Source organism: Equus quagga, chromosome 15, assembly GCF_021613505.1.
Source record: "Equus quagga isolate Etosha38 chromosome 15, UCLA_HA_Equagga_1.0, whole genome shotgun sequence".
In the NCBI taxonomy this organism is placed as follows: domain Eukaryota; kingdom Metazoa; phylum Chordata; class Mammalia; order Perissodactyla; family Equidae; genus Equus; species Equus quagga.
This window is the reverse complement of record NC_060281.1, coordinates 63,845,543-63,858,004: the sequence shown is the minus strand read 5'-3', so window position 1 is coordinate 63,858,004 and position 12,462 is coordinate 63,845,543. Positions and strand designations below refer to the sequence as shown.

The window sequence follows — 12,462 nt, the reverse complement described above, 5'->3', positions numbered from 1 at the left end:
GAGCATCCCAGCTTTGCCAAGCAGGGGGCAGGGTTAGGCTGGGAGGCAGGCTTGCAGAGGGCGTGAGATGAAAGAGCTGACAGACAGCTACTGACAAACCAACCAACCCACCAGCCGAGCGAGGGTTTCTGGGCACAGCCGAGCTCACTCTCTTCTGTGCAGACTCGCAGGCTGTACCTGAGGAGGTGGGATTGGAGGTACCTGCTACATGAGGGGCCTGCAGAGACTAACGCGTGAGACCATGAGCAACAGTCAAATGATAGACAACCTGGTCTCTCATAAAAGCTCAAGGCCTACAGGAGGGATTATATGAAAACAGAGGTGGAATGTGAGAGCTGGGAAGTTCAGGAAACAAAAGGAACCGTGAAAAGGGCTTCTGAAGGGAGTTCAGGGGCAACCCTTGGCTTTCCTGCCCAGGACACAAGGCCAGGCTTGGACACTGTCCAGGACATTCCCCGCAACGGGCCTCACATTCCAGGCACCAATTCCCCACCTTACCCTTTAAATATTCTCTGATCCGCTCCTTCAGTTCCACAGATTTATTTTTGCTTCTTTCACAAATAACCTATTTAAAAAAAACAGAGTTAACACTCTAAATCTTATCATAACATTTTCTTATCATTAAAATGATTTTATAAAACCAAGTTTTAAAGTCAACAAAACAAGGACAGTATCCTAATACTGAATATTTCATAAAGCCCGTAATGAAAATATACGTGTCCAACAGTACACTCTTTCTTCTAGAACGTTTTGTGAAAGCTTAAGACGACAGAACAAGAACACACCTGAGATTACGGGTGAATTTTATTTTCTTTCTTCGAGCTACTCTACGTTTTCTAGTTTTCTGCAAGGAAAGGAAATCTTAAAGTGCACTATCAAGTCAGAGCAGAGACACGCTGACACACTCACAATTTTCAGTTCTCTGAGTGCCCCTGTCTGAGGTCCTGTGTGGACTGGGTTGAAACAGAACTCCTATCTAGCACGGAACACAAATGTTTTATTTTCACAACTACAGGAATCAACTTTCTCAGCCCTTGGAGAATTGTAGTGGCAGGAACATTTTTTTGCTAGAAACAATTAAAAAACCAGTAACTTTGAAATAAGAAAAGAACCACAAAATTACCATCTCTCCTGCCAGCCTGTGAGAAACAAACTACAATTGTATAGTGTACCCTGCAAGTAATGAAACTATTTTTTTAAGTCTGTAACCGATTGTGAGAGATGTCAAATATTTTAAAAATATCAGTTACCAAATAGCATCTTATATGAAAAAATATACATATGTACACAAAAAATTGAGTAAGACATATGCAAAATAATGGTAATTTCTGAATTGTAGAATTATCTGCTGAATTTTACTCTTTTTGTTTATGTGTATTCTAAACTTTCTACAGAAAGTGGTCATTACTTATGTAACCATAGCAACTACAAAAGAGGCTTTACTACCAGAATAGGATCCTGACAGATCCTATTTCCAAAGGCTGGCAGGTCCAGTGTATGTAGACAGTGTAGCTGTCAGCTCCAGCTCCAGTGTATGGTATAATCAACCCAGCTTTCAATTCTCATCAGGTCCAGTTCCCTTTCCATCTCACAGGCAGAGAAGCACCTCTGCCCTAAGGCGCATTTTGTTCAACTGCCAACACAGATCATGACAATGCCTATTTCACAAGGCTTGTATAGGTCAGGTGAGAGTACAGGAGGGGCTTAGGACTCTGCCTAGTGCACAGTGAGCTGAACACACATCAGGTGCTTTCAGCGTCATCATCCTCACCACCATCAAGATAATCCTCACTATCACCACCATTACCATCAACATCATCCCCATCATGACCATCATCACCACCACCACCACTGTAATCATAACCAGCATCATCATCATGGCCATCAACACCACCATCATCACCGTAATCATCATAACCATCATCACCAGCATCACTACCACCTCTTCTGTTCTCTCTGACCCTGGTCAACTGAGGTGTGTACAGAGGGAACTTGATAAAAGACTGCTGAGCTGTTGAGAACCATCTGCCAGATTCAGGAAAATAAACCCAGCAAACTGGGGCAATTCATTCCCTCCTGGCTCTACAGATGCATCTTCTTCACAGAGTGCCTTTTGCTCAGCAATCAGGGTGCTAATGTGCCTATGAGTCAAACAAACTCACACAGAGTTACATGTGACTTAACAGTAGCTGTGAAATACACTGTATCTTATGGATTTTCATTGCTAATACTATACAGTAATGGCATTTCAATAGGTACTTACATCTTCAGGTGTTTTATCATATTTATTCCTTGGGTTCTTTACAATCAAAGGGTGTGAAGAAAGTACATTGACTACATCTGCATTCCCAAACTTACAAGCAAAATGCAACGGCGTGTCATAGCCCTGAGAGAGGTGCAGAGGAAAAACACTTATTTCTCATTTACACTTTGTTTCATAAGGTTGCTTTAAGATAAAAATAGGTATTTAGTAAGACAAACAAAACCCCCCAAAAGACTGTAAAAAGACACTTTTTATAACTGAAAAACAACTGGCATACTAGCACATATCCACGTTATAGCCGGGCTTCAGCCCAGCAGACTGCTCTGGCTGCTGTGTGTCTAGTGCCCAGGTGCTCGGGTCCAGTGGGAGCTTATAACCGAGCTGAGCGTAACACCTGCTCAGTAAACACTAGCTTTAACAGTTCAGGGCCTGGTACAAGGTCATAAAATCAATGCTCAAAATGTGAAATAAACAGATGAAGGCAACATCCAGAATAAAGCAAAGTCTATGCATTTGGTCTGTACTTAAAGAAAACTCTCTCTAGTGGCTAACACTGCAGTAAACGAAACGCTGCACTCTTGACTCCATGGTGCTTCTCAGTGCCCCGGCTTCCCCCAGGGGTGCCCTTCCCCGGCCCACAGCTGCACCTTCATCTGCTGCCTACAGACCAGTGGGCCTAAGGGTGACAGCACCCCCTGAGCTTAAGAGCTCTTGGGCCCACTGCTTCTGGGCCCTTGGATGGCCGCAGGCTCAAATGCAGCACGTCCAAAGTGGAATCCACATGCCTCTACCAGAGCCAGAAAGACGGCCCTGCAGCCCACCTGTAATTAGCAAGGACAGCACATCCCAGCTCCGCAGTCCCCAGTGGTCACTCCTCCTTCCATATGCCAAGGCTGCCCTCCCCTTAGCTTCTTGTCTAGGTTGCCAAGACACCTAATGGGCCTTCTGCCTGGGCTCACACTCCCAGCTCCAGCCCACCCTCCACTAAGTGACTCCAGTCATCTTGCACAAGCAAATATCCTCAAGTCACCTCCTATGCCCTGCTCCACACCCTCTAGGACTGCCTCCCCACCTCATACATTCCAGAGAACCTGCAAAGGTCTGGGCATTTGCCCGCACCGCCGCTCTCCGCCGTGCCTGTCCTTTTGCCTGGGGTCAGCAAATTTTCTCAGCCAAGTAAACATTTTAGGCTCCGAGGCTACCCAGTCTCTGCCATAACTACCCTACTCTACCTTTCTCTGCAGCCGCAGACAACATATAAAGTATGAGCACAGCTGTGTTCCAACAAAGTTTTATTTGCAAAAACTGTACTTTGTGGGCCCGGCTTTAGTGTATTCTCTGGATTAGGTCTTTCTTGATTCACGTTCTCCCTGAGACAACTTCAGCTCTAACAGCCAGCCCTCCCTTGCCAGGCATGCAGAGGACAGAGGTCACTGCACATCAGGGCCTACTGTCTTCACTTGGCATTCGGAGCATCAGACCTCAGAGAGCCCTAGACACTCCTGTTTCCTTTTGGCCACTCACCTCCCTCACACCATGTAACGTCCATCTCTAACCTGCTCCAAGTTCCACAAACTTGACCCAAACCTGTCCCTTCATTCCTGCCAGGAACTTTTGTTCCTATGTAGACAGCAGGCTCTGGGTCCAGGACCAGGTGTAGTTCTCATTCATGCCACATTCTCTGGTGAGCCCCCAGGCTTTCTAGGATGCCCAAGTGTTGTGGTCAGTGCTTTAATTGATTCCTACTCTTAGTGGGTTATGATCAGACAATATGACCTGTAACATCACCTAATTTCAGGAATTTATTAAGTGTTCTTTGTGGACACGCATATGTACATTTTCTGTGAGTACCGCACAGTCATTAAGAAAAGAATGTGACTGGGGCCGGCCCCACGGCCGAGTGGCTAAGTTCGTGAGCTCTGCTTCAGCGGCCTGGGGTTTCGCCGGTTCGGATCCTGGGTGCAGACATGGCTTCGCTCATCAGGCCATGCTGAGGTGGCGTCCCACATAGTACAACCAGAGGCACTCACAACTAGAGTATACATGTACATACTGGGGAGCTTTGGGGGAAAAAAGGAAAAATAAAATCTTTAAAAATTAAAAAAAAAAAGTGATGGTCAGCCCTGGTGGCCTAGTGGTTAAGTTCAGCATGCTCCGCTTCAGCAGCCCGGGTTCAGTTCCTGGGCACAGACCTACACCACTCTGTCAGCAGCCATGCTGTGCTGGTAGCCCACATACTGAAAAATCGAGGAAGACTGGCACAGATGTTAGCTCAGGGCAAACCTTCCTCAAGCAAAAAAAAGAGGAAGACTGGCAACGGATGTTAGCTCAGGGCAAATTTTCCTCAGCAGAAAAAAGAAAAAAGAAAAACAGAAAGAACAGAATGTGTGTTTTCTATAAGGGACACAGTTCTGTGTCACAGCTATTAAGTCAGACTTCCTGATTATTCTAATCAAGTCAGACATCCTTACTGATGCAGTTCGTTCACACTTAGTCTAACTGATTTGATTCCTTCTGTCCTACTCTACACTTACTATTGCTCATGTAATCACTGTATTTCTTTTACTCCCTTCTAAATTTGCAAGTTTGGCCAAATTTATCTCCATTCCCCCTTTTTTCTCTTATTAATTTAAAAGTCATTCTTACTTTCCAATTCTGCAGTTCAATGTATCATATTCGATATGTATTATGAGATAATAAATTATGCTCCACTCCAATATGCTTCTTTTATTCCCTCTCCTGCCAAATACACCTTTCCAAACTCCTAGGTTTTGCTGAGACTTTATAATTCTTGGCTCTATGCCATCATTGAGTTTTCTCTGATATATGTAAAATTCTTCTGTTTCAAGAATCCTTACTTAAGCCTGATGAGCCATTAAAAATCATCCCTTGGAAATTTTTAACCCCACAGGAAATAGTCCTAATGTAATGTTAACTGGAAAAAAAAAAAAAAAAAAAGATATACACAGAACACTAGAATAAAAGGTACCAAAACTTTTTTACTTTCTTCTCCCTTTAGCTTTTCAGCATTCACCTATCCTCCAAAGCCCAGCTTGGGCCTCTCTTGACAACGGCCAGGAGGGAAGTATCCTTGCAGCAGCTCTGTCCACAGCCAAGCCCCACATGCACCCTGCCCGGTGGGGCGGACTTCTCATGTGTGAGCAGAGCTTATTTTCCAACCATCTCTCTCTAAATTCTCTGAGCTCAATGAATGTGAGTCTCCTCTCTGATCCTCCACATGCACACTGATACAGTGCAGGGACACAGTAAATACTCACATACTAGGAACACTAACCGTGTTTTAAGACTGGCTGTAACTTCTACTAGAAAAGAGAGGAGGTGGCACACTCACCATTTTGTCAGGAGTGTTCAGGTACAGGTCCACGATGTAACAAATGCGATTCTGCAGCATGCCTGGGTTGTCATCGGGGTACATAAGCCGCATGAATTCAGGGTTTTCCAGAGTCTCTAGAGTCAGCTGGCAGATAGAAGCCTGATTCTCTTTGGCAGCAACATGCATGACGTTGTACCTACATCCTTCCTGAAAGAATACCGCAGATTTTGAGTTTTGTCTTTGTCAACCAGTCTTTTGACGCTAATGATGCTGCAAGCAGGATTACCTGTACGATGGTTGGGTTGTCCCCTGAACCAATGAGATATCGGGGATTACTCCAGATAAGATCAGCAAAGGTGTCGTCTTCTCCCTTCTCCACAGCTTTTCGAAGTTTGGCAGTAAGATCTTGTGTACGGGGATTTTTATAACTGTTCGCTCGCTCTTTGTTTACTGTTTCTGACTCAGAGAGGTATAAACCATCTGTCATTAAGAAACCACATTTAAGAATATTTAATTTCACAAACATTTTTCTCATCACCCACTATGTGCTACATGGAGGGCAATAAAAATTTCTCCCTCAGGCGCCCCACATATACAGTAGAGGAAGATGGCATGGATGTTAGCTCAGGGACAGTCTTCCTCAGCAAAAAGAGGAGGATTAGTGGCAGATGTGAGCTTAGGGCTAATCTTCCTCAGGAAAAAAAAAAAAGAAAATCTCTCTCTCTCACACAGGCTTACAATCTAGTTGGGAGTAAGAGATAAGAAACAATTATAATAGGTAGCAGAAGGACCTATGTCCCAGACTCCACAGTGGTACAAACACACTGCTATGGCACGTAAGTGAAAGGCCAACAAGACTCAACTGGACCCCAGCTAGAAAAGGCTTTGTGAAGGCAGCATGGGTCTCATTAGATGGAGGAAGGATGAGCGCACAGGGCCAAAGGAGCATCACCAGCGTTCGCATAAATCTGTGAGGTGCACAAAGCATTCCCATAAAGAAAGAGCGAGCAAAAGAGTGATTTCAGTTGGTTTAATTACAAAACCTGAGAATGTACGAAAGTGATCTTCTTGAAGTGAACTTTCACAAACTGGGAAGAGGGAAGCCTGTAAGTGTTTTACATTCATTCTGGTTTCTAAGCAGCACCTGTGTGAGGCCAAGTGCGGGAACAAAAGAAAGGAGGCAGACGGGACTCTCAACTGGAGATGTCTGCAAGGACAGGACACCTTCCTCCGGAACCCCGACAGCGTGGGCAGCAGGACAACCATGAGCTCTGAGAGGCGATGAGACTGAGCCTGGGCCAAAGTTAAAGACCACCAGGGTTTTGCACAATGCTGACTGCAAAGGCCCCCTCTTAAGATCCTGGTTCTGAGCTGGGAGTGGGTATGTTCAGATTTCTGGCTGGATAGCTCCTGCAGACGAGCCCAGCTTTTGCAGGATCTTCTGGGTCAAAGCAGGTGCCACAGTCCTAGAATCAGGTGTAGCTTCAAGGGAGAAACAGACTGATCTTGGCATCCAAAAAATCCCCTGAATCTAAGAGGCAGCAGGGAGAAAGCGAGACAAAGAGAACAGAACAGAAGGGGTGATGGTGATCCTTTCACTGCTTCTCCCATGGCCTCCTCAGCTTCAGGGCCTGGAGGAGTAGCTGCCTGGCCCACTCAGCCCCCCATCACCTCTACCTACATGGTCCCTGGTCCTTCCCAGAACAGCCAACTGACCCATTCTCCTTCAGCCGCTCTATGGCCTGGGCCTCAGCTCTCTGCTCCCTAGCAAAGTGGACTCCTCTCAAAGGTGGAAAAAAACCAGTTACAATAAATCAGGAAAGAGGGCACAAAATACCTGGGGGTAAATTTGATAGTAATGCCAAGATGTGAACTGCTATACAATTTAGCTTTTAACCCACCATTGCTAAAGAGTGGTGCTATTTTCACAGGAGAAAGTGGTAAAGAGGTTTTGCTTGGAGAAGGGAAATAATCACAAATTCCTCTAGCAAATTTCTCTGCATCTTCTCTGCTTGAAAAAGCTTTAAATCGGGATCCTTTGATCATTCTGACAGCTTGTAATGCTTCCTTTTTATCTTCATAAACATGAATCCTTTCTGCGTGGGAAAAGTAACAAAGGAAAATTAAAGATGAAGAACGGGAGCCATTATCACTTAATTCACACCTGAAGGTTCTGGGTTTATTTTTATTTATTTATTTATTTATTTATTTATTTTTTGAGGAAGATTAGCCCTGAGCTAACTGCCAATCTTTCTCTTTTTGCTGAGGAAGACTGGCCCTGAGCTAACATCTGTGCCCATCTTCCTCTACTTTATATGTGGGACACCCACCACAGCATGGCTTTTGCCAAGCAGTGCCATGTCCGCACCCAGGAACCCCGGGCAGTGGAGAAGTGGAACGTACGAACTTAATCACTGCGCCACCAGGCCAGCCCCAAGCCCTGGGTTTAATAACAAACGATTGCTACCCAGTTGTCTGACCTTTCTCTCATATTAATATTTCAATTTTAAATCTTGAAGAAAAAGGGCCTTAGCTAACCAAAAGAACAAAATTAATAAGCTTGGTTATATATATGTGTGTGGACATAAATGATACGTATTTTATACATACGTGAAATTTTGTATCCAAGGACACTTATTCCATACTAAAAAATAAAATTCATGGATTAACAATCTAAATAAAAATAATAAAAAAAAACAAGTTAAAAAATTATGAATAGGGGGCTGGCCCTGTGGCCAAGTGGTTAAGTTCGCGCGCTCCGCTTCCACGGCCCAGGGTTTCACCAATTCGAATCCTGGGGGTAGACATGGCACCACTCATCAGGCCATGCTGAGGTGGCGTCCCACGTACCACAACTAGAAGGACCCACAACTAAAATATATACAACTATGTACTGGGGGGCTTTGGGGAGAAAAAGGAAAAAAAAAAACAACCCTATGAATATATTAGCAACAAACATAAGGGAATTTTAAACATAATTTTGGGCGGGGAATGCCTTTCTAAGCATGCCAAGAAACCCAGAATACATACAGGAAAAGAAAGTCCCAACTGCATAAAAATACTAAAGTTCTGTAGGGGAACTATCATAATTAAGTTCTGTATGAGACTCTCAAAATATATAAAATACAAACGACAGATCAGGAGAAAAAATTTTTAACTGATAGAAGAATGGTAACGTCCACTGCCCAATAAAAATGGTCACTAGATATGACCAAGTGATTCATCAAATAAATACAAATAGACTATAACCACATAAAAAAGGTGATTGACCTCAAACAAAATAGAGGTTTACCTTATTCAAAAGACAAATAGGAAAGTTCAGTAACATGCAGTGTGGTTGACAGAATGGCAACAAGACACTCACCTTCCCTTTTTACAGACAGATGTGAGTTCAACATTGTGTTGTAGAGAGACTGGGAAAGTTACTCTCTCACACATCGTGAATGGTTATGCCTTTTGGAGGGCAGGAGCTTTCACGGTTTAAAAAATGTGTACCTTTTGACCCAAAACATCTACTTACCATTTTTATAATAAAAACAATGTACATTTATATATATATGTTAAATTTAAATGAAAACATATCAAAAATAAAACAATCAGTTTATATATATAAACAAACATAGTAGGGTCAGAAATGATCACAAAAACAGTTACTAAGTGGTTACTTCTGGTGAGTAAGATTTGAGTGGGGAGGAGGAAAGAAAGAAACTACACTTTTATTTTCTACCCTGTATATAGAATACATACAGTACATATGCATATTTTTTTTGAGAAAAACAACTTTCATAATAATAAAGGATAAAGATAGAGGTTGGCCCCGTGGCCGAGGGATTAAGTTTGCACACTCTGCTTCGGCAGCCCAGGGTTTCACTGGTTCGGATCCTGCGCGCGGACATGGCACCACTCACCAAGCCGTGCTGAGGCAGCGTCCCACATACCACAACTAGAAGGACCCACAACTAAAAATACACAACTATGTACCAGGGGACTTTGGGGAGAAAAAGAAAAAATAAAATCTTAAAAAAAAAAAAAAAGATTAAAGATAAAGGGAAAATGCATCATGGGCATTTCCAACGTCTTTAAAAAATTCTTATGGTTGAGTATTATTCCATTCTACTCGTGGTACATAATATATGTCTAACTAATCTCCTGTTTTTAGGTCCCAGCACAAATGATACAACAACAATAATAATAATGACAGTACGCAACTTCTGACATTCTAATCAACATCAAGTTTTCATTAATTCTTTCCAATGCTATCTATTTTAGCCTTGTTTAAAATTGTAATTCTTTAATGTTGAAAATTACTTATACTTTCATGGCCATTTGCATTCATTAACATAAAAGGTATTCAGGTTATGTTGAATTAAAAAAAGGAGGGAGATGATTAATCAACCAATGGCAGCCAGCCACCAAATATTTGTAAAGTGAATTATATCTTAGAGAATCCAATTTTCTTAATTTTTGAAAATTCACGTATACATTTACAAAAACTTCAGGAGAGTTCTATATAAAAACGCTAACAGTGGTTGATTTAGGCTGATCAGATTACGGTGGTTAAATTCTTCTCTTCTCCTGTGTAGTCTGTGAGTCCCTCTGCTGTCCACGCACCACCTGTGTAAGAAACACCACACGCTTGTCACATTACCATTTCTCGGTGGGGCATCCTCGTATGCCGGGCACACACCGTAATACAGAGGTGGCTCTGTAGAGGCCCTCACCACGGCTTTGTGGCCATCGACCCCAGCCACAGCACTGAAGGGCACCGAGCAGGTCTGAGATGTCACAGCATCTTCCTCCGGAGGATTCAGGCCCACGCTATAACCAAAATCTCGGTCTTCAGAAAAGCTGACCTGCTCAGTCTGGCTCCCCACAACAGACTTGAAAATCCCTTGCGTGTTCCGGCTGAGAGCTGTGGCACCTGCAGAATCATGGCCGGGAGCGCGTGAAGGCAGTGTTCTTCCGTGCTCTAATAAAGCCTGAGCCAACTTTTTCTCAAAGATGAACCTTGTAGTTGATGTAATGGGTCCACACTTCAATCCAGCTTTGACAATTTCTTCTCTAAGGTCATCTGGATTCAACAGTTTCAATCGAGCCAAGATGGCATCCATTGTCATTTCACCTAGGCGCAAGACAACAAAAACCAATTCAATGACTGTAAGTACATCTTTTCTTATTAAAAAAAATAAAATAAAAGTGGCAAAAAAGCTGGCTTCAAAGTTTCATTTCAATCCAGTGTTTCTCAATATCCTTTATGAACTCTGAGGATTTCCATAAGTTTTTTGTTTCCAAATCTACAATAATCTTAACACAATTCAGGTAAACAGCTTCTGGTTTATTTGGATAAGAGTCATATAACCTAGGACTCTTATGCAATACGATCACACTAATACTCCACCCAGGGAAGTGCACTGTGGAAACAGGTGTACTCATACACTGCTACTTGGAGTGTAATTTGGAACAAATGCCAAAGAAGACAATTGGACAACATCCATCAAAACTCCAACTCCAGAAACTTATCCTACAGATCTATTCACACTTTATTCCGTAAGTGATGGGAAATCATGCAAAGATTTAAACAAGGAGCCACATAGATAGCTCTGGCACTCATTTTGTTAATACTAATAACAAATAGCTAATGTTTAATGTTTTGGGGAGCTTTTCTGTGTGCCCAGTTCTAGTCTAAGTACTCTGCAAACACTAAGGTATTTAACAGTCACAGTAACTCCGTGTGGTAGGTATCACCATTATTCACCCCCACTTTACAGACGAAGAACCTAAAGCACACAGAAGATGAGTAACTTGTTCAAGTTATACAGCTACAAACTGCATATCCGAACTGGAGCTGGAGCTTTAATCCCCGTATTTGGAGAAGCAACAGTTAAATCTATAGAGTACGGGTCTCAGCACAGTCAGCTAGCATTAGGGGAGAAGGTAAGAAATGACCGGGCCAGACCGCCATTGCAGTCATGGGACTAGAGACGAGGGCTGAGACTAGAACAACGGGAGGTTTCAATGACAGTGGATTAGATGCTATGCGGAGGGTTTGAGGGATTAGCCGGCTTAGGACAACACCTACATTTCTGGTCCAAATGCCTAGGAAGAGATGCTACCTGATGCAGAGACTATAAGAGACAGAACAAATGGAGATTTGCGCATTGAGCATTAGAAACACCTACTGCACACCAAGTGGGCATTCTGATTTTCAAGTCTGAGACTTGGAAGATGAGAAGTTCAGTGTGGGAAACACTGACCTGGGAGTCATTAGCAGACAGACGGTGGTTATAATACCGAGACGAAACCAGGGACAACAAGGAACATACAAAAAAACAGTAAGCCTGAAATGGAATCTGAGTAATACCAAGGATTAAGAGACAGGAGAAAAAGAAGAGAAACTCAGAGGAGATTCAGAAAGAACTGGACATACAGGGCGTGCTTACAGAAACCAAGATAGTACAGCCTCCTACACACCTAGGCTGCATGGTACCTATCTTATGGGACCACTGTCCTTGACTGAAAAGTTGTTATGCAGTGCCTGACTGGAGAGGGTTAAGAGATGTTTAAAGATGAAATGATACGATATCCAGGATTGGCTTTAAATTCCTCCAACAGGAGAGCAAAACAGAGGGGTAGTGACAGAAAAAAAAAAGATTCACAAAGTACTAATACCTTCTGTAGCTGGATGTTAGGTAGAAGGGGCTCATTATATCATCCTATCTGTTTTCGTGTATTTCTTTTTTTAAAACTTTTTAGGAGACCACCTCCCCCACCCAACTCTAATCTTTCAAAAATGGCTGTTACTTATTTGCAAAGGGGATATCAGTCTTTTAACAATGAATGTATTGCACAGGCTCCTCTAAAGCTG

The 12,462-nt window shown here is 43.0% G+C and overlaps 1 protein-coding gene across 1 annotated transcript in view; it reads right to left on the bottom strand.

Moving 5' to 3' along the window:
• ANKLE2 (ankyrin repeat and LEM domain containing 2) overlaps positions 1–12,462 on the bottom strand; it is a 30,777-nt gene that overhangs the window by 7,842 nt on the left and 10,473 nt on the right. The window contains exons 2-7 of the mRNA XM_046639789.1: positions 10,246–10,719; positions 7,499–7,693; positions 5,884–6,077; positions 5,616–5,804; positions 2,264–2,386; positions 499–565 (exon numbers count right to left, since the gene is read on the bottom strand). Coding sequence (XP_046495745.1) covers positions 499–565; positions 2,264–2,386; positions 5,616–5,804; positions 5,884–6,077; positions 7,499–7,693; positions 10,246–10,719 — 1,242 coding nt within the window. The remainder of the gene's footprint in view (positions 1–498; positions 566–2,263; positions 2,387–5,615; positions 5,805–5,883; positions 6,078–7,498; positions 7,694–10,245; positions 10,720–12,462) is intronic.